We start from the raw sequence: 20,028 nt of genomic DNA, 5'->3' as shown, positions 1-20,028 counted from the left end.
TGGCCATTACTCTTCCCATGCCGTGGGCAAGTCATTTAACTACTTTGCCTTTGTTTTTTCACCTGTAAAGCGGGGTTGTTAATAATACTTACCTACCTCACAGGGGTTTTGTGAGGATCAACTAGTAATGTTTGTCAAGTGCTTTAAACAAAAAAGCATGATAGAAGTATTATGAGGTTTCCACAGCAAGATCGCTAGTTCTTTTTAGATTATTTTCTTGTGTGGAGGGAGATAACCCTTTTGATTTTTTAAATTATTGAATCCATTAGACACTCAGATCCTAAATAATAGAAGTTGATAGAGATTCAGTTACTCATACTCTTCAGTCTTTATGCCTGTTTCCATCTTCTTCTCTTCTTTATATAGTTATGCCAGTGTTTCTACAGGTCACATGTCTCCAGTATTTTTAGGTAAGCTTCAACATTGAAGTACTTTGAGCTTGCTGCTTCTTTCACCAGACCACCAAATCAGAAAAAGTTTGTGTACTTCCTCCCTGCCGTTAAATGGCAGTTTTGGTAATGTCATCTTTCAAGTAGACACATCTTTTCCTGCCATCAGGAAGGGGAAGTTGTGGTGTGTAGTTCCAGAGAGGGGACTGTAAGATGAAGAACCTGGCCACTTTATGCTGCTGTTCCAGGGATGAAGGGCAGAGTAGCTTCCTGTGTCCTTCCCTGAGTTAATTTCAATGTGTTACCAGTCACACTTCAAATGCAGTGTCTCTTCTTGTCCACAATATACAGAAGCCATCACCTGCCAATAGAACGTAGGAACAGAGAGAGTAATAGTGGATGCTGCTTGTCTATATGCCTTACAACTCTCCCAAAATGTCTCTGGGAGGGTGGTGGGGATGAGGTCTTCATTGGGTAAATCCCACAGCTGTCAGGGAACCTCTGCTACTTTCTCCCCGCTTAATCACTTGGTCCTGTTTCTTCTTTCTTGGATGTGCGTCTCAGGGATGTGCATATGAGCCCATGCCTCTTGGAATTTGGCGTTTGAAATATCAAGAACATGGTTTCTGTACCTGAAACTTTTCTGTCTGACACTCCCTGGTCCTCTCTGTCCTGTGTTGCTCCCTGTGGCCTTAGAAACACCTCTCCACTGTTGCCCTACGCCACCCTCTCCATCTCTGCCAGTAATCAAGGTGAAGCATATACAGTGATTCTGCAGAGAAAGAAGCTGAAGTGATGCAAGTGCACCTGTGGGATTTACACACAGAGGTATCTTGGTTTTCTGCCACATCTGCTCTAAAGCCTGCAGAATATCTGATGCATAGTGCTTTTTCTTTCTCATCTAGAAAGCAGAACAAACAGCAGTATAAATCTGATTATGGTAATTCTGTAATGTTTACTTTTAACTAAATGCTAAGTATTTTCCTCAAAGAACCAAAAAAACACCCATGTTTTGTTACCTTCTAACAAAAGTAACCAAACCTAATCTTCCTGGGTGCGGAAGGGGAAAGGGGAGGAGGAAAAGCAGTGACAGGGGAGCCTTCTGATCTATTTTCATCTCCACTGCTGGGCTGGAGGTGTGAAATGCTGCTTTGAGTTCCACAAACATAAGGGATTATGTTTACAAAGGTAAATGCCTTCTACCTGTTCAGGAAACTGGCTACTGGTGGGCATTGGGAATTTGGCAATTTTCTCTTCATTGCAAACAAGTAATAGGAGAAGGGTGTGTCTGGAAGACGAATAGAGAAACAGATTCATTTCATCTAGTCTTCTTGGTAAAATAATGCCCCCTTTTCTCCTTATGAAATGGAGGGATGAGGTGGCTGAATAGAACACCATTGATGTCCAATATGGCTGGATTAGAAAAGGCAGCTTTTCTACTTTGCACATAAATAGGTAACAGGAAGGTACAGCTAAAGTCCTCTTGCCTGAAACACTGTCTCCCAGAAGCAGACATTGTAATAATAAAAATAGTGGCTGTGTGTATATTGATGCTATTTGCAAGTTACCTGTAAGTGTTTATTTTTTTTTCTTATACTTGAAATGGCTTCCTTTACTAAACTCTTACCATAGTTCTGGTTTCTCCCCTCTTTCTATAGAGTGCAGTAAAGAAAATTACAGGACAAATGGGGAGAATGTAGAGGAGATGACACAATGTCTTGCATATCCAGGTTTCATCTTAATTTCCATCCCATATTCTCAGAAATGTTTGAACTTCCTAAGGGTTTTCCATGGACACAGAAACTCGGCACTTTAGAAGGTGCTCTTGTAAGGCTGGCTGCCCCCTTTTCCTCCTTTTCTATATTTTTATTTTACTTTTAGTATAGTGGTACTTAAGATCACTGGTTCACTTAAAAAGAAAAAAAAAAACAATAAAATGTTTAAACTCTACTAATGTACAAATAAGCTGAAATGTTGCATTTTATGTGTATTTTTGCCATAGCAGGTACTGTATTTCTCATGCTGGATTTAGAAAAAAAAAAGGAAAAAAAAAGAAAAAAAAAAAACCAAACGAAAGGGTGACGTTTTATTGGAGTGTGACAAGAGTAATAAAGAATTAAGTCGTCGTCATTTCATTGAAACTGAGAGATGGTGTAATACTTATATATAAGTTTTCTGAAGGTTTTGTTTTTTGTTTTTGTTGGGTTTTTTTTTTTTTTTTTTTTTGCTTTTAAACAGCTTTTTTGGTTTATTGTTTTCTTTGGGTTTTTTTTTTTTTGTTTGTTTGTTTTGTTTGGTTTTTTTGAAAGATATGATTGTATTATGTGCAACTCAGTTGCTTACATTATAACTACAAACTATTTTTGGGTTCCTGGAAAAAAAAAATACTAATAAATGTGTTTGGCTGCTAAGCATTTAAAGTTCGTGTTTTGTGCACGTTTTGTGTCCCGCGGCAGTGTCGGGGTCCTTCGGGCCGCGTTGGCCTCCGGGCGCGGGGGGGCGCCGGGCCCGCCGTGGGCTCGGGGCGGGGCCTCTGCCCGCCCTTATCCCGCTGGTCCCGGGGCTGCCCTGCGCCGCTGCCGCCGCTGCCGCTGCCGCCGGTGCCATGGCGGCCCCCGGAGAGGAGCAGGACGTGATGGCGCGGTACCGCTCCCCGCTGGTGTCGCGGTACGCCAGCGCCGAGATGGCCTACAACTTCAGCGAGAGGAAGAAATTCGGCACCTGGCGCCGCCTCTGGCTCTACCTCGCCCAGGCTGAGAAGGTAACGGCGGGACGGGCGATGAGGGCAGAGCGGCCCGGGACGGGGGGAGCGTGGTGCCGGGGCGTCTTCACGTCCCGATTCCCTTAAGGGCTCTGACGGATGAGGGTCTGGGAATCGGCTGTACCTTCCCGGAGCTACTCTCGGAAAACCGACCAGAGCAACTTTCCAGGCGCCCCTTTGGCGCGTTCCGGGGAGGAAGGGGGCGCGACAGGTGGGGGCTCTGCGAGTTCAGGGTTATCCAACCTTCTGTACACAACCCCTCCTGTCGCCCCTCAGCAAATCATTTCTTCTCGCCTCGTACCCTCCCCCTTGCACTTTTGCCTGCACTGTAAAATTGGTTTTATGAAAGCTCTGGTAAGCAATCTTTGGTGAGGGGTTGCCTTTGAGCAAACAGCGGTGTCCTTCCCAAGCGCTCAGCTGTTTGCTTTCCAGGAGGTGTGACGGGTGAGGTCCACTGTCCATTCAATCCGATGGCTGTCAGTCCGTGCCAACCGGACCACCCCCTGCATCTGTGGCCATTTGTTGTTAGCTAGCCCTTTTTTTCCGAGATATGTTTACTTTTTGGCCAAAGTGAGCAGTACATTTACCCCGCAAGTAGTTGTGATGTTTCTGGTAGGCTGAGTGCAGAACAAAAAAAAAAAAAAAAAAACAAAAAAAAACACAAAAGATTGGGTACTGTGTATTATTAATTGAACTATTAGCACGCAGCAAGTCAGAGTATGTCCATATGATTGCAAGCTGTTGTGTTGATAGAGGATATGAAGTTGACTTTTTTAACGTGCACATGAAGCTAAACCTTTTGACTTTGACTCTGGTCCTAATTAGGGATACATGTACAGCTGTTATTACATCTCAGTTGAGACACAGTTTTTAAGTTGCACTGACTTGATTCCTTGTGACTCTAATCAGGTTTTTGACAGCTGTAATGTGTTCCCCCCCCACCCACCAAAAAAAGGTACAAAACCACCCCACTTTCTGACAGAATGGCTTTAGCTTTCAGACTCAATAGGAGCCTGTTTGTTTTGTAGAGTCAAATTTCTGTTTTCAGAGCCCTGGGATTGTTAGAAGAATCCAAGCTCTAGGTCTGGCTGTTACTATGAGTGCAAGGGCAGAGAAGCACCATGCTGGAGAATGAACACACAGTGCGCAATGTCATTACCACGTTCCTTCTCCATGCAAGGATAGTATCACTACAGCAGCATTATCAGTAATATGCTGGACCAAATGTGATGTTTCAGAAGCTGAAGATGCAATTATACAGCTGTGCTAAATAGGAGTCACCTTCCAAAGTTCTGGATGCCTGATTTTGTCACAGTTCAGATGCTGGAGTGAGAAAGCTGCAAATCTCATCTGGCACAGAAAGTGTCAGTACTATGAATGCATGCTTGAGGAGCTTTGCATGTTCAAAGCATGACAATTTAAACATAGTTGTATCGATTCCATCAGATAATCATCACTTTTACTTCTGATCAAGAACAGAATACGTGAGTTGCCCAATAGCAATCTGCTTGAAGGAACCAGTTTGGGGCTTCTAAGTTTCCATTTGCAAGCCCTGAATTCCAGGCTACCCCATCTATTGACCCTTGCTTTGCTGCCCCAGAGTTTTGTTCCCAGAAAGTAGAGAGAGGTCTTACAACTTCTTGAGCTCTCTTTTCATATTGGGAAGAGAGAGACTCCTATTTTTATCTGGCTCCTCATTCCAGAGCAGTTTGTAATGTAATGTCAGCTCTGGACTAAAAAGAAGGAAGGGTCAGCTACTTCTAGCACCTGTTATCTCTGTCAATGATCAGTTAGTTACACATTCAAGCAGTTTCTCTAGGTTTCTTATAGAAGATGCATGGTATTTCTATGAAAAAGAACAGCCACCCAAATACCAGATAATAAATGAACTATGGCAACTTACTGCAGCACATATCCTCACTTCCAAGATATTCATGTGCTGCTTCTTGGGTCATTCTTTTTGAAGATACATAGCTTAGCTTTTCAGATACATTAAAAACCAAACAGTAACAAATGAACAGTTGGCAATACTTACTTTTGTCTTCTGATAAATCAGATCTAGGAAGGTCTAATCATAGGTTTTCTTAAATTTGCAGAGAGTAGTAAGACAGAAGACATGCAACTTAGTGATAAAATTTTAGATAAAGTACAGAGCCAGGCAGGTGGCTTCAATATTCACTCTACTTAATAGGTGAAATTTTCAAGTGGTCCACTTGGAGTATGTGAGATAAGAATGGAAGAAGTATTTCAGTAGAAACTGAATTTGGCAGAAGGTCTATACAGTGTTTTGCTCCTTTCAGCAGGCAATAGCAGGAGTTTGAAAGAGCAGGCTTAGCAAAATGTGGGATTAGTAAGAAAAATTTATCTTTTCCCAACTGACAGTATTTAAAGTTTGGGTTAAGAGCTGGGGTGTCTGAATTTATACCCATCCCAAAACACTAGTTTAATTTTTTGCATAAATTCCTGTGCATTATGATTCTTCTGTTAACACTTTTTATCTTGAACTCTTGCCTTAATTGTATTTGAAAGTCAAGTACAAATTTCTTGGAGCTCTCCCTTTGACATCCTGCAGCATCAAACTGACTTACAATATGTTTTGCACATGTGAAATATAAATGTTTTCTCTCTTTTTTTAGTAACCCTCCACCTATTTTTTATGTCCAGTTTAAGTTTCATTGTTTTTCTGTCGTATGTTCTTTATACAATGAACAACCCGGTGTTCTCATTCTGTGTGCAGGAGCTGTGCTACGTCATCCGCCTGTTCTGCCCCATCCTTTAGGAAAAGTGATGAACAATCATAGCTGTTAGAGTGGCACATCAAAATATTGGGACAGTCTCGGAAGAATGACACCCTAAAACCATAGTCCAGAGAGTTTATCACTGACTTCACTGACCGGTAGTGCTTTGGGGAAAACCTTGTGTTCTTCCTTATGTAGTTTTCCTACTTGTTTTTTTTAGGTACACGGGTTTGAAGGATGTTTGATTGTTTTCTTCCTGAGGTACTGCCAATATCAGCAAAAGCTCCTGGGGAAGAGACTCACACGTTGTTTGGGGATAGATGAGAACATCATTTGTCTTGGCACTACCCTACCTTGCACATGTTCTATGTCAAGTCGTCCCTTTTTGGGCGGTTATTTCTTTCCTCTGTATGACTGTGTGCTGTGGTCAGCTTTTCCCAAAGATCACGGATGTTTGAGTAAGGCATGAGATTTTAATCTTGGCACAAAAATGTATTGCCTGCTGAGCTGCCTGTGCTTTTAGGCAGTTGCAGTCTATACTGGTGCACCTCAAAGGCAGCAGTCTGGGGCCAGGTGCTTTTCCCCATTTAGCTGGACACTCACAGGCATGTATATGCTTGCAGCAGCCTAAGTTTGGGTACTAATTATCTGATTAGGTCCTTGAGGACACATCTACTTCACTTGCTGTCATCTTCAGTTCCAGGTTCCACATCTGCAAACCATTTTTTCAGTCAGTTTGATTCTGAACAGAACCAGTTTTTTAAATACTTTGAATCCTGGAAGCCTCCTGGTTGGTGATTTCTCATCACTGATGCACAGGACAATAGTATTTTAATTTGGAAAAGGCAGTAATGCCAAGTTTATTGTGAGACTTTTAATTTCTCAGTATCATGAAAAGGCATTTTTCTCACCTTAGTAGATTACACCAGTGTATAATCTTACGGTTGGATATCTTTAAGTCAGCTTGCTGAAAAGCTCTAGCAATTAGTTTCAAACATGAACTAGGAGCATTCCTCTCCTCCTTCCAGATCAAGTAACTGATTTCACAAGGTTTCATATTCAGTTTGAGATGAGCTACTACAGGACTTTTGAAAAGGTACAGACATATAAAACATATACACCTTTCCATATGTTTTAAGCCCCCTGTTTACAGTTGTGTAGGTCTAGTTGTGGTCCAGTGAGTTTTTCCTGACACAAGCTATTTAGTCACACGTTAGCTGGATTTTTCTTTACCCAAAAGGTAAGCTTCATTAAAAGAAGTTTAAACTATACTATTTTTATATCACTTTTCCCCATGTACTTTCATTTTTGTAGTTTTCCCAGGAATCTTACATGATTGAGGAAGGCACGAAGCTCAAGAGGAACATCTGAGAATTAATACTGTCCTATTCCATTGGAAAAGGCTGGAGAGCCCTAGAATGAAAGCATTTGCTGTTACAGCTTGATTAGACCAAATTGTCACACTTTTGGGAGGTGTCAGACAGGAGTAAAGTATTTAAACAGCTTCTGTCTCAGTTTGTCAGTAAAGAGAAAATGCAATGGAAGTTCTTTTCCCCTTGCAGTCACTTGGGCTTTCAATCACTGATGAGCAGATACAGGAGATGGAAGCAAATCTGGACAACATTGACTTCAAGATGGCAGCAGAGGAGGAGAAGAAGCTGCGTCACGATGTGATGGCCCACGTGCACACCTTTGCCCACTGCTGTCCGAAAGCTGCAGCCATCATCCACCTTGGAGCAACTTCCTGCTACGTAGGGGATAACACGGTAATAGTTTATTTCCAGTTCCCTGCCTGCAGAGCTGGGTAAAACAAAGCTACAGTTGTTTATTTTATAGCTCTTTATAAACTTTTCTTTATAAAATATTAAGTGGATTTTTCAGTCATTTTTGTTAATTTTACTGTTGAAGTTAATTCAGTTCTTTAACCTGGCTACCCTAGGGAGGCAAGCTCCCCTTGCCTTCTTTCTTGTGATGTGAAGCAAGATCTATCTGGAAACTGTTCCCTAACTTCTGCTTGCATGTTAAATATTCAAGGAGATAAGAGGGGAGTTGCAAACACATGAAGAAACATGTGAACTGTGTGATTTATCAGTTACACCCCTGACAAGAGTTCACTGACTTACAGAACAAGGTCCATGAGCTTTCAATTGCTACTTGGAACCCCTGCATAATTCAGGGGAAAACAAGCTTTTCAGTAGTGAAGAGAATGGATCAGTGTGTTAAGTGAAAAAGGAAGTACTACCATTCTACAGAACCATAAAATATTTGTGAAAAACCTCATCTACAAGAGAGCGCAAACTGAAGCCTTATTTCTTAGTATATGTTGCTGTTCCACTGTTCAAGCCATTGCAACTTCACAGCTGCTGTTGTTGCATGAGAAGTTGCTGTGTGATTCTTTTTTCTCTACTCCTTTGCAAACCTGTTTAGCTTTTGGGTAATATCACCTTCCTTGTGACACCTGTGCCCAGCTGTACCTCAGTTTTAAAAGAAGGAGTAAAGACAACTGGTGCCTCATTAGCCCACTGACTTTCCTGCTGTCTTTAGCCTACAGTGCCTGTGTGTTCCACTTGGGACCATATGATTTAGTCTGTCATTCCATGGGCAGTCCCAAGACCTCAGAATAATCATTCATAGGCACTTGGTGGAATCAGGTCTTCCACCACTTACGACTTTCCATGGACAGCATAAAAGGAGCAATGGTGGATCTAGCATTTTTGTCATAGGCAAGTTCAGTGAAACTCTGCTACAAGAAGGAAAGCAAATAATTTGTTTTAAGAGGAGACTTTTTGAGTCAATGAAGCATAATCTGTGTCCTCTCTGAGAGAAACTGTTATGTCTGGTCCTTTAAACAAGATCCAAAGTTCCTTTCTTTGCTTCTTTCAGGATTTGATTGTCCTCCGTGATGGGTTTAACCTCCTGCTACCCAAGGTGAGAAGGTGGTTCTGCAGTGTCTCAGAATTGGGGAGCACTCATGTCCTGTGCATAGCCTGTATTTAACTTGGATTTTCCTAAACCTTTGTGAGAAACTAGGAGGAGTTGTCTGTCTGGGTTGTTCTCAAAAAAGTGAACAGTTTCCTTTTCTTTCTCAAGTCTTTTCCCAGAGATTTTTTGCTCACAGTGGGATTTATAAGCAGCTCCTTGTTTATCTGTGCCACAGGTACTACATAGCAATACAACTGTATTGCTTTCAGGATTATCTTAGTCTTATCCTTAGCTATATTCCTAGGAGTCTGTCAGCATTCAAGAAACTATATAATACAATTTTCTGAGGTCAGATATAGCAGGAGTGTAGTGTAGTGCTGTCTGACCTGAATGAGTTGGCATCCAATTTACCCTGGACTGTACGTGTGTTAGTTATACCCCAAGCAGCTTTATTTCTGACCAATTCCAGGAATAACAAAAATACCCAAGATGAACGAACTGCAGGATTTGGTTGGGCATGAAGATTAGACTAGTTTGATCTCAAATCCAATGACTTGTGTGAGCTCTTGCTTGAGTTTTGTAGCAAGCAGAAATTGCATGCATGCCCTGAAAAACTGAAACACACCATATTCTACAGTTTGAGGGGACTGCACAGTTGCCCCTCAAGGTCCTTCCCTGCACAGTGGCTTCCCTTCCCTTTTTCTCACAATATTGTGCTTAAGCATGCGAATTTCTGCTGTGTTGTTTGGGGTTTTTTCTTCTCTCATTCCATCTCTTTTCCATCCTTCCTGCTTCCACCAGCTCGCAAGGGTGATCAGTCGGCTGGCCGACTTTGCTGAGAAGTATGCTGACATGCCTGCTTTGGGCTTCACTCATTACCAGTAAGTAGCCATCAGCCTTTGCTTTCTTTTTGTTGTCTGTGCTTTGATTAAATTGACCTGCTACTGCTCTTTTGCCATCCTTTTCCCCATCTCTGACCAGTTGGTGGTTCAGAAAAGGCGTATGTGCCTGACTCCAGGCTTGTTCAGGAAATTGGACTGTTGCTTTGACTAGCTGTCAGCAGTTGCTTCTACACAGCTTCATGTAAAGGATGACTTCCAGGCAAACAAAGATGTGCATGTTCTGGGCTGTTTCAAAAAAGCATGACTGGGAATTGCACTAAGCCTGTCTTCCAGTCAGATTTTCTTTGTTTTTCTTTAAGTTATTTTCCGCTGCAGCCTAGAAAGTTTTGTTAATGGCTACTTGTTACTTCAGATGCTGAGTCAAAGGATAATAAAGTCAGAAGATCTGTGTGGTTCTGTTCGTGGGGTAGTTTAATCTCCTGCTTCATGAAGACTGTATTCAGAAGCATTAAACTATACCATGAGCTTAAGCCTTCTATCCCAGTGATATGGAACAGCAGAGGCAGGGAAATTAAGCACAGGTCATGTCAGACTCGGTGTCTAGCACTTTAGCATTTCTCCCAAAGGAGAGTGAAAGCATCAGGTCTCCCATTTATCATCTTGCTGTATATGCAGTGTTGGTTCCATCAGCTCTAGTCCTACAGCCCTCTTCATCTACAGCTTTTTGGAGGAGTATCTGTGCTAGTTTTATTTGGGCTTTTGGAAAGAGGTCAGAGCAGTTTTCAAGAAGTGTATACAAGGTGAAATCATAATTGATGTCTCAGCCTTTTCTGTGTCGTTTGTCAGCAGGGCCTTTACTCCATTTACAATCACATCCATGTTTTCCCTAGCCTTCCATTTTCCTGTTTATGTACTTGCAGAGGCCTGTCTTGTTTCCTTTCACATCCCATACTAAATTCGTCCAGGTGGGTTTTGGCTTTCCTTGCCCCATCTCTGCAGTGTTGAATAGTTTCTTTGTATTCCTCCTGGATCGCCTGCTTCCAGATCTTACAAACTTCCTTTTTATGTCTGAGTTTAATCAGGAGCACATTGTTCACGTGTGTATGTTTTTTTGAAGTAGTATAGAGGTTTTCTTTGGAGTTCGTGTGGATAATTTCAAATATTTCACTTTCTGGGTTCTGCATAACACCCCTGGTTTTGCCTCAAAGCATCTTCACGGGGACAGAAGTGTAGCTGAAGCATGCATTTACTTACTCCAAGGTAGACGTCTTACAAGAAGTGTTGGCTGACAGCATTGTTGAAGTGTGTTTGCCCAGAGGCTGAAGAACACATTTTTATAAATAGGAAGGAAAAGTTCCTGAGAGGAACCTCATTTAAAATCACAAAGTGAATGCAGATGTCTCTGTGCTGAGTTGTTCATACCAGTGCTGTAAGTCAGCCAGGGTGCCCCCCGTGCCCTGGGTGAGCAGAGCTGGGATGGGGGACAGATGTGCCCAGTCTGGCACAGCCCCTGCAGGCCGGCAGGGGGCGCCCGCCTGGCATTTGGACACAGAATTGCTGTTTTCCGGTACTGTAATTCCATTTAATTCCTGAAAGGAGTGATTACATCTTCAGTACCATTTACTACTGACATTGGTACATCCTTCTGCCTAAGCCAAATCCTGTTAATTTCTGCTCAAATTAGTCAATAGAGATGAATCTGTAGCGAACTCTTAATGGCAGACTCAGCAGTGAAGTGTGATGCTTGGGCAAATCTTCAATGAGTCATGTTGTGTTCTTGATTGTTTTCAGACCTGCCCAGCTCACCACTGTGGGGAAACGCTGCTGCTTGTGGATTCAAGACTTGTGCATGGACCTGCAGAACCTGGAGCGGGCTCGGGATGACCTGCGCTTCCGGGGTGTGAAAGGCACCACTGGCACTCAAGCCAGCTTCTTGCAGCTCTTTGAGGGAGACCACAGTAAAGTAAGTCAGACAGCCCAGGGTGCAGATGTACAGTCTTGGCAATTTTCTGCTCTGGAATGATGTTTTCTTTGAGGGAAGATTGAGATTCTCGCATTAAATTTACAAAGTCACCCTGATCCCTCTGGGGCTCTTTGACAAGGCTCTGTGAAAGTAAGTAGCATTTGGGAAGGGATGTTTCACAGAAAGTAGCAGATTTTTTGACAGTAAACTGAGAAAAGCGAAGACCATTTTTGCTCCTGCTGACCTTACTGAGTTGTATTTTGAGCTCTGGGTTTGTTTTTTTTTTCTTCACCCCAAGGTTGAAGAACTGGACAGATTAGTGACTGAGAAGGCAGGATTTAAGCGGTATGTAACACGCATTCTTAGCAGTGTGTGACTCCTGCTGGTAGTGTTGGCCCAGATTCCCCTGGCTGCCAAGCTGACATCTGTGCTGCTGTGCTCTTATTCCCCCTTGCCATCTTCCATTCCCAGTTGTATTTTCCCGCATGAAACTTCACCTCATAAATAGGCCACCACTTCTTGTCTCCCTGTCAAAGCACAGCTGTCCCTTTTTCTCTGTTTACCTCCCTCCCACCTGCATGCTGCCCCAAGAAATTGACAGCCTGAATCCAAAGTTGTTCTCATCCAAGCAGAATGACAGCCCTCCACTTCAAGAGCCATGTCACTGCTTGCTCAAAGTCTTGCAGTACTGTTGTGTCTGGCTGGAACACTCAATTTCTGTGCTTATTTCTAGGGCTTACATGGTCACAGGGCAGACCTACAGTCGCAAGGTGGATATTGGAGTCCTGGCTGTGCTGGCCAGTCTGGGGGCTTCTATACACAAGGTGAGCATCCTAGTTGTATACATTAGGAAGAGGGAGAAATGTTTCAGGCCTTCAAGAGAAGGTGCTTTGGTGCAGAATGCTCTGCTCAAGAAATATTGGTGTTCCTTGTTCATCTGTCTTCTTTGAGATCATGAAAATTCACCACTGGGTACATACCTGATACTCAAATCTCAAAGATCTTAAAACCAGTGACAAATAAAGCAAGTTAACTGAGCAGATTCTAAAATGGGTTAACAACTCCCACACCAGATATTAGTCTAATCTATGCTAAATTGATCCAATTAGAGTAAATGTCTTTCCTAGTGGTGTATGAGTTCTTAAATGTCACCATTTCCTCCTAGTTAATTGCCTTTCTGATAATGGTGTTATTCTCTCTGTCCTTGTGGATTCTTTTCATTGATTAATCTCTGTTCCCTCCTTCCTCCTCCTGGGCTAAAGTGATCTGTGGTATTTTCTTCTGTTTTGGTTTTTTTCCCAGTTCAGTGAGCACACATTATCTGTATTTACAAATCACTGTGCAATTTTGTTATGTATTTTCAGTGTTTTCTTATGATCTGTCTTCCATTCCCTGCAAACATTTGCCCTTGTTGGAGTCCTGTTCCCATCTAATCCAGTGGACATGCTGTTTTCTGTGTTTTCTTGACAAACATGTTTAGGCCACAAAGTATGATTGCAGTGTCAGTTTTTTTGTCAGATTTTTCAATGCTCCAGTTTACTTCTTGCACATAGATGCAAAGATTCTCCGAGAGCACTAACACTAAGATATATTGGTGGGTGTCACTTTGGTTCTGTTTTGTTAATTTCTCATGCTTGCTTTCTAGATTTGCACTGACATTCGTCTTTTGGCCAACCTGAAGGAGATAGAGGAGCCTTTTGAGAAAGACCAGATTGGTAAGGGATGAGACAGTTTTCCTGGACTGGCGTATGTGTCCTTTCATTTATGTTGGTGTGGCCTTTTAAACAAACTTAGAAATGTCACTGACAGAATTTGCTTTAAATTAACATGAAGTTGATACTATTAGTATTTTCAATCCTTTTTAAAAGAAAAATAAGGGGGGGAGAAGGAAAAAGAAAAACCGCCTTACTTAAAGGTTTCTGGATATTAAGTAATTAAAATCACATTTGTGCACTCCCTGTGTTTGTGGGAAGAGCAGGAGTAGCCATGGATGTCCTATTGCCTAGAGAGGCAGACCTGGGTCTGAGGAGTGCTTAATGTTTTCCAGTCCTCATGAGGCTGACTGGAAAGTAGGTTTTCAGCTCAAGTCAGCATTTTGATCTTTATAAGCAGACAAATTAGGAACAATGAAGCTAGGGTGGACCCTTGCACCCTTGCCAGAAAAACACCAATGATGTGATTCTGACACTGTTAGAAAGGGAAAAGGAAATGTAGCGTTTTGGCTCTTGGCTGAAAGAAAGTTTGGGTCCCTTAAATAGTTATATAGAATTGAATCAGTGAATTAACCCTTAGTCCTGTCTGGTACTTGTACCATTCTACATTCTGTGTATGATTTTAATACCCATTCATTCACTAGAGCAAAAGGCAGCAGTGTAGGCATCTGACTTTGAAGGACACTGTTACTGAGCAGATGGAGGCTCGAACACTGCTAAGATTGCCATGGGTAGCCTAGAGAGATGGTGCTAAATAGTAATTAAAAAAAAAACTGCTTGTCCCTTTTATGTGGTAGTACTTCTGTTTTGCAGAACTGCAAAAATGTCATCTCACTTTTTCTTTGCCCACATTTCGATGTTTCTGATCTGAAGGGGAAAATAGTGGTGTCATTTTTTTATTATATATTGCCCTTAGAAAATTGTTGTATTTTGAAGCTTTAGTCAAAACTATGATTCCTGATACATTTTTCTTTCCTGGGGGAGGACCTTCATCTCTTCTCCCCGAATGCAGCACTCCTTCTGTTGCCCTGTTTGCATCCCTTTTCCTGCTTTGACAGGCTCAAGTGCTATGCCTTACAAGAGGAACCCAATGCGTTCAGAGCGCTGCTGCAGCCTCGCTCGGCACCTGATGACGCTGGTGATGGATCCCCTCCAAACGGCCGCCGTGCAGTGGTTTGAGCGAACGCTGGATGACAGTGCCAACAGGTCTGTTCAGACTGTGCTCTGCAGCAACTGCAGGTGGCCTTGTGCAGAAAGGTCCTATGGCCTCTTTAGAAAATCCTGCCTTTAAACTAAACCCACAAGATACCACCTTCACAAAAAGCAGTCTCAATAGAACCTAGAGACTACAAACTGATTTCCTCTGTACCACCAGATAAAAACTGTTAGGTTTTGTTTAATGTCAAGATCTTCTGCAAAGTAAATCAGCAGTGAAAGGGAGGGATACAGTAGCCAGGGTAATAAAATGCTTTCACAGTCTTCCTGTTTCAATAGCACAGTATTGCAGTACTCACATTTCTCAAATTCTCCTCCTTATTTTGGATGCAGTTTTTTGACCCTGCTTTTTTTCCACTTTTTAGGGAATAGTTCAATACCTTAACCCTCCAAATAATCTAAAAAAATATTTTAATTTTGTAAAATATTTTTTACAAGAAGTAGTCAAATCCTGGAGCAAGAGCACAATTACTCTACTTTTTAAAAAGTTTCATGAAAATCTGTGCAGGTCTTTAGGATATTGCTCAGCAAATTTTGCTTTGTTTTATAATTCTTCATTACGACTATTTTGAGATGAGCAGAAATTATCTACAATTATTATCAAGTAAATTACAGCAATTAAATTCAGTCCTTCCATCTTTTATTTTATATTAAATCTGCATAAAGATCATACCTACCTTTGAAACATTTTAGTTTCAAAGTCATATTCTGTTGCAGAATTTGATCTCTTAGAATCTTAGGAATCTCTAGACTTCTAAGGTATGGCACCTGTGAGACAATGAACAGCAGCAGTTTTGGCTTAATTAATGCTAGATTAGCATTAAGATTGCTGACGAGATTGTTATTTTTAAAATGTCTCCACAAACGCAATAACTGCATAAAATTTTGTGAAAAAATAGAAGATTTTTTCCCAGGGGGACCTTACTCCACAGCTCCTAGTCTCATTAAAAAAAGAGCTGCATAGGCAGCAGAAAACAATGTAAATTTAAGAAATTGCATACTGGTTGATATGGTGTGTTTGTTTCCCAATAGCTACCAAATGTTGAGAGATGTACTGGAATGTTTAAAATTTTATTTTCATCTCATCTAATAGAAAGACTTATCTGTCCACTTCATTAACCAATTATAAAAAATCTGTGCTCTTGTTAAAGCTACAGTGTTTTGGAAGGAGAACAAGACAGAGAAAGTTCAATCAATCTACAATCCAGCAAAGTTGTTTTAAGGCCCTGTGATAGAATTGGAGGGCATAGATGTAGCACAAGGTTCAAGAACTAGGATATTTTAAAAGATGACAGTTTAGGATGGGGTAGGCCCTGTTGTCACAGATGGGTGATGCTCTGTTTGCTGCATTGTGATGCAGAGCATTTTGCCTGATACAGCTTAGGCCCCACTACTCCTCTTGTTCCCCTCCTCTGCTTTTTGTCAGGAGCCTCCTTTGTGACCAGGAACTGGTTTCTTGGAGGAAGCCCTCACCAAATGCATGGATCCCCTTGGAAATTTCCCACTGAGCACAGCCAGGCACAGCATGAGCATGCAGCATGCCTTACTGCTGAAGGGTAGGATCAGTAGTAGACACTTCAACAAAGAACACACAGGGGAAGATCCTGTAGATTGCTGCCCTGTTTCCTATCTGTGTAAGCACTGAATTATCCTGGAGCTTTCTATGTGTGCCTTCACCCTTTTCCATCTCTACTGACCAAAAAGAAAAAAAAAAAGAGAACACTTCCAGTGTTAGGCCACAGTAATGCCATTTGGAGCATTATTTACAGAAGCTGAAGGATCTAAGGTGGACTGGAATATGGCTTTGTTGCTGACCAGGGTTCTGGGTATGTGTGTTTTGTAGACGCGTGTGTCTGGCTGAGGCTTTCCTCACAGCTGACATCATTCTGAGTACACTGCAGAATGTCTCCGAGGGGCTCGTGGTGTATCCAAAGGTAAAGCCAGAGAAAATGGACTTCCTTGGTAATGCTACAACTGTGCCAAAGGGTACAAAAATGCTCCCACTCCAAGAATGACATTTTTATCTGGTAGTTCAAATGGTTTCTGAATTTTGTTCTATTCTTGCCATATTCTCACTGTTGTAGGACATACATTAGGGACCTCTTGTGAGGTCAGTAACAGAGTAAATACAAAACTTGTCACAAAGGATATTTTTCCCTGAATTACAGAACAGATCTGTAGAACCTAGAAGCGAAAGATACTGTCTAGACAGATCTCATCCAGTCCTGTAACTTACTACAGGTTAAAAAAAATATTATTGGACATCTTTTCCAAACTAATGTCTTGTACAAGATACGGCTTCTAAGTATTATCAACTTCAATATCTGGATTTCCAGAGCTAAGTTCAAAATGACAATGTGTCTTTACGTCATGGGGACAAATTTTTTTATCAGGGCCTGTTATAACAGGACAAGGGGCCATGGTTTTAAACTGACAGAGGGACAATTTAGATGATATAGGAAAGAAGTTTTATTGCAAAGAGGGTGGTGAAACGCTAGAATAGGTTGCCCAGAGAGGTGGTGGATGCCCCATCACTGGAAACATTCAGCATCAGATTGGACAGGGCTCTGAGCAACCTGATCTAATTGAAGATGTCGCCGCTCATTGCAGGTGGTTGAACTAGATGCCTTTAAAGCTCCCTTCCAACCCAAACTTTTCTATGATTCTGTCACCATTGTCCAGTCCCAGAGATTCAAGGGGAGAGGAAAAAAATCTTCACTGCAAAGTTTTCAGTCATCTATAGACTTTCTGTAATGCTGTTTCTTTTTTCCTGGCTTTTTTTTTTTTTTTTTATGTGTGTGTGTGTTTAAGGTGATTGAGAGAAGGATCCGGCAGGAGCTGCCATTCATGGCCACAGAGAATATAATCATGGCAATGGTGAAGGCTGGGGGCAATCGTCAGGTACAAATGAAGTGTCCAAAATACCTTTGTTTACGACCTGGTGTTTGTCTCCTGAGAACCAAATGTATCTGGGCTCTTGTCCTGTTTCACCTTTCTCTGCTCTTCACCTGCTCCCACAGAGTTATTACACTGGTGCTGCAAAGCCAGGCTCTGCTCTCTGAGGGAGAGCACTTGTGGAGATCCCTGTTTTCTGTGAGGAACACTGTGTGTTTGGGCTAATCTGCCTGGCTGTGCTGGAGAAGAGGGAGACCTATTTTTATGTTTGATACTAGTAGGCGTTTTCCTTTTTTAAGTGTTTGAGGGAACTTGGAACACAGGCCAGACTTCTTTAAATGAAACATGTTGGCAGTTAGCTACCTTATAAATTAAAACTTTTGTTAACTACTGTTAACAAAAAAAAGCAAGACCATTCTGAATCACTCATTCATATGTCATTCTTCCCTAACTTAGTACAGTATATTAACCACTTTGTTTATAGTCCTTCATTCAGCTTCCTGTGTTCAAGCAAACTGTAATTAAATATTTTCCTTAGTAAATAAACCCAGACACAATTGGATTTTATTTCCTTATCATTTAATTTCACAGTTTAGGCCAAAATTGATAATTGAATTTCCATCTTAATGAAAAACCTTATTTTCACTTACCTTTTAGATAATAATTTTTTCTTCTATGATTATTTCCACATCAAGGACAGAAGTGAAACTTGCAAGAATAATGGAAGGTTTTGAATGAAGCTTTGAGCAGAATATATGTGGTTTCAGTTTTCTGAAACAGTTGTGGCAAATCACCCATTATATTAGTCAGGAAACATCCTTTTTTCCTCTTTTTTCCCTCCTGTGTTTCTGATGTCAGTGGGTCAGTGAGTAAGCTTCCTGACTAAATGCATTAAGGGTCACATCATGTGAATCACATTCTGTGATTCATTTGTGTCTCTTGTTGACTTGCCTTCTTTCTGGTGCTGTTTAATTACATACCCATAGGGCTTTGTAGAAGGTGTTCATATTCACATTCTATGTTCTGTTTTCATGTGCTGGGAACTTTGGAACAGCACATTTTCTACCTCATAGCACTGAAACTCACTTTCTTTCCCCACTACTAAACAGATCCTTCCCCTAAATATCCAGAAGATAGATGTGTTCACCTGAGGTAGGTCAGTGGTGAAGCAAAATGACATTTGGATAGAGGAAGCAGGATAATTTTTATCCTAATTGTAGATCAAGGATAATACATTTAAGGAGAAGATTCCTGCATAGCTGTAAATGCAGTCACATGGCTGTATTTTAGGACCAGCATGGCAATATCTGATTTTGCAGGTGGTACCTTACTACAGTTGGGTTCCTTTGTTCTTACCAGTTGATTGCAAAGGAATGGGTTTTTTCCTCAGTCTATCCTTATGTAGGTCATGGTTTGCAAAGTCTCACTGCTTGTTAAGTTGGACAGATTCTTTTTCCCTTTCCAAAATCAGTAGAGGTTTTACATTATTTACAATTGAAAAAAAAAGAAAAAAAAAAAACCTAGAATGACTCCTAATAGTATTTAGGAATGACAATGATTCCATTGTCATTAGTTTATCTTATAGTTCAACAGGGAATGTATGTGACATTCGGACTGTTTTAGCCTCAAAGGGTAGATGTGAAAGGATAAAGAAAATCTTGTTTTAATGTAGTGGCATGTGAAACACTGCAGTCCAAGCTGCATCTTCTTTTTGCACTGTGCAGGGCAATGAACTTCGATATTTTTCTCTCCCACACAAGTTGATGAGATGAACACGTGCTGTCAATAGCAGTGGAATGACGTTTTTCGTTTTCCATCTTCTTCTCCCTGTACCTACAGGATTGCCACGAGAAAATTCGTGTTCTCTCTCAGCAAGCAGCAGCTGTTGTGAAACAGGAAGGGGGTGATAATGACTTCATTGCCCGTGTCCGTGCTGATCCTTACTTCAGCCCTATCCATAAACAACTTGAAAGTCTGTTGGATCCCTCCTCCTTCACTGGACGTGCTCCTCAACAGGTAAAGTAGTGGAAAGAGGCTGTGGGTTGTAATGCAATGTGTAGTTTAATCCTGCATCCTTTTGTATATAATATGTACACTCTGTTTGCTACAGAGTGTACGTATTCTATAATTCTAGCCATACTACTAAGGAAGACACATTTTTCTCCTTTGATTTCCTTGGCTTTCTTGTCTTTCTTCCCTGTGGCTTCACACTTTTGACCCTGGACATACCAGACTTTGTGAAAGAGAGACCCCAGTGAGACAAGCAGGTCCATATGGGGAGGAGGAGACAAGTCCTTTTCCTAATTTTATTTTTTTCATCTTGAACAGGTGGCAAAGTTCCTGAAGGAGGAGGTTCGACCGGCGCTGATTCCATACCAAAGCAAGATGGGTGGGAAAGTTGAACTGGCACTTTAGGTTTAGTCTGTAAATGTGTGTGGGTACAGGGAGATAATAAAAGCCTTATTGACCCAGGTCTATTTACTGTGTCATGTTATTTTGGTTCTCTACAGTACATTTAGCCCCCAGAGCATACAGCCACGTTGAGTCCAGATGAAAAGAGGTCTTTTCATTCTTTGTTTGCTGTTGGGTGG

General features: G+C 41.5%; 1 protein-coding gene across 1 annotated transcript; it reads left to right on the top strand.

Annotated features, from left to right (window-relative positions):
* The first annotated feature begins 2,923 nt into the window (after nucleotides 1-2,923).
* Nucleotides 2,924-19,914, top strand: ADSL (adenylosuccinate lyase). The gene is made up of 13 exons (XM_053979169.1): nucleotides 2,924-3,150; nucleotides 7,451-7,654; nucleotides 8,772-8,816; nucleotides 9,612-9,691; nucleotides 11,444-11,615; nucleotides 11,914-11,960; nucleotides 12,349-12,439; nucleotides 13,261-13,330; nucleotides 14,386-14,533; nucleotides 16,386-16,476; nucleotides 17,354-17,443; nucleotides 19,277-19,453; nucleotides 19,766-19,914. Exons 1-13 carry the CDS (start codon nucleotides 2,995-2,997, stop codon nucleotides 19,850-19,852), a joined length of 1,458 nt encoding a protein of 485 aa, XP_053835144.1. The 5' UTR covers nucleotides 2,924-2,994; the 3' UTR covers nucleotides 19,853-19,914.
* The last annotated feature ends 114 nt before the right edge of the window (nucleotides 19,915-20,028 follow it).

The sequence above is a fragment of the Vidua macroura genome, chromosome 5 (assembly GCF_024509145.1).
Source record: "Vidua macroura isolate BioBank_ID:100142 chromosome 5, ASM2450914v1, whole genome shotgun sequence".
Classification (NCBI taxonomy): Eukaryota; Metazoa; Chordata; class Aves; order Passeriformes; family Viduidae; genus Vidua; species Vidua macroura.
The sequence above is the reverse complement of the archived record's forward strand: the minus strand, read 5'-3'. Positions and strand labels throughout refer to the sequence as shown.